Source organism: Buceros rhinoceros, unplaced genomic scaffold, assembly GCF_000710305.1.
Source record: "Buceros rhinoceros silvestris isolate BGI_N320 unplaced genomic scaffold, ASM71030v1 scaffold16127, whole genome shotgun sequence".
Taxonomy (NCBI): Eukaryota; Metazoa; Chordata; class Aves; order Bucerotiformes; family Bucerotidae; genus Buceros; species Buceros rhinoceros.
Genome location: NW_010424096.1, coordinates 4,186 through 4,556, shown reverse-complemented (window position 1 = coordinate 4,556; position 371 = coordinate 4,186). Strand labels below are relative to the sequence as shown.

The window sequence follows — 371 nt, the reverse complement described above, 5'->3', positions numbered from 1 at the left end:
GCTGCTGGGCCAGCCTGTTGTTCCCCAGACCCCATCCCAAGGTATCGCTGCAGGTGCCTGGAGCCAGGTGCAGCCACACGTGAGCAGACAGGGCAGGGTGGGCATCACCGCCCGTGCAGGTAAGCCGGGGCATCCCGCAGCCCCTCCCACGCTCACCTCCAGCTCCGCAATGATGCGGTCCTCGTCGTCATCGTCTTTGATGGCAGAGGCGATGATGGGAGGGGTGGACGCTGGCCTGACCACCTCTGACACCGTCCGTCTCAGCTTCACCTGGGGCTTCTGGGTCTCCAGTTCCTCCGACTCGGCCTTCTGCAAGGGGGGAACAGGGCGGTGAGGGGTGGGGAGCACTGGGAGCCAGAGCTGGTCTTGCC

At 66.0% G+C, this 371-nt stretch overlaps 1 protein-coding gene across 1 annotated transcript in view; it reads right to left on the bottom strand.

Moving 5' to 3' along the window:
- Positions 1-108: 108 nt before the first annotated feature.
- LOC104497419 (SRC kinase signaling inhibitor 1-like) overlaps positions 109-371 on the bottom strand; it is a gene marked incomplete at both ends in the record, with an annotated part of 4,444 nt that continues 4,181 nt past the window's right edge. Inside the window, one exon of the mRNA XM_010140668.1 lies at positions 109-317. Within this exon, the coding sequence (XP_010138970.1) occupies positions 109-317 (209 nt within the window). The remainder of the gene's footprint in view (positions 318-371) is intronic.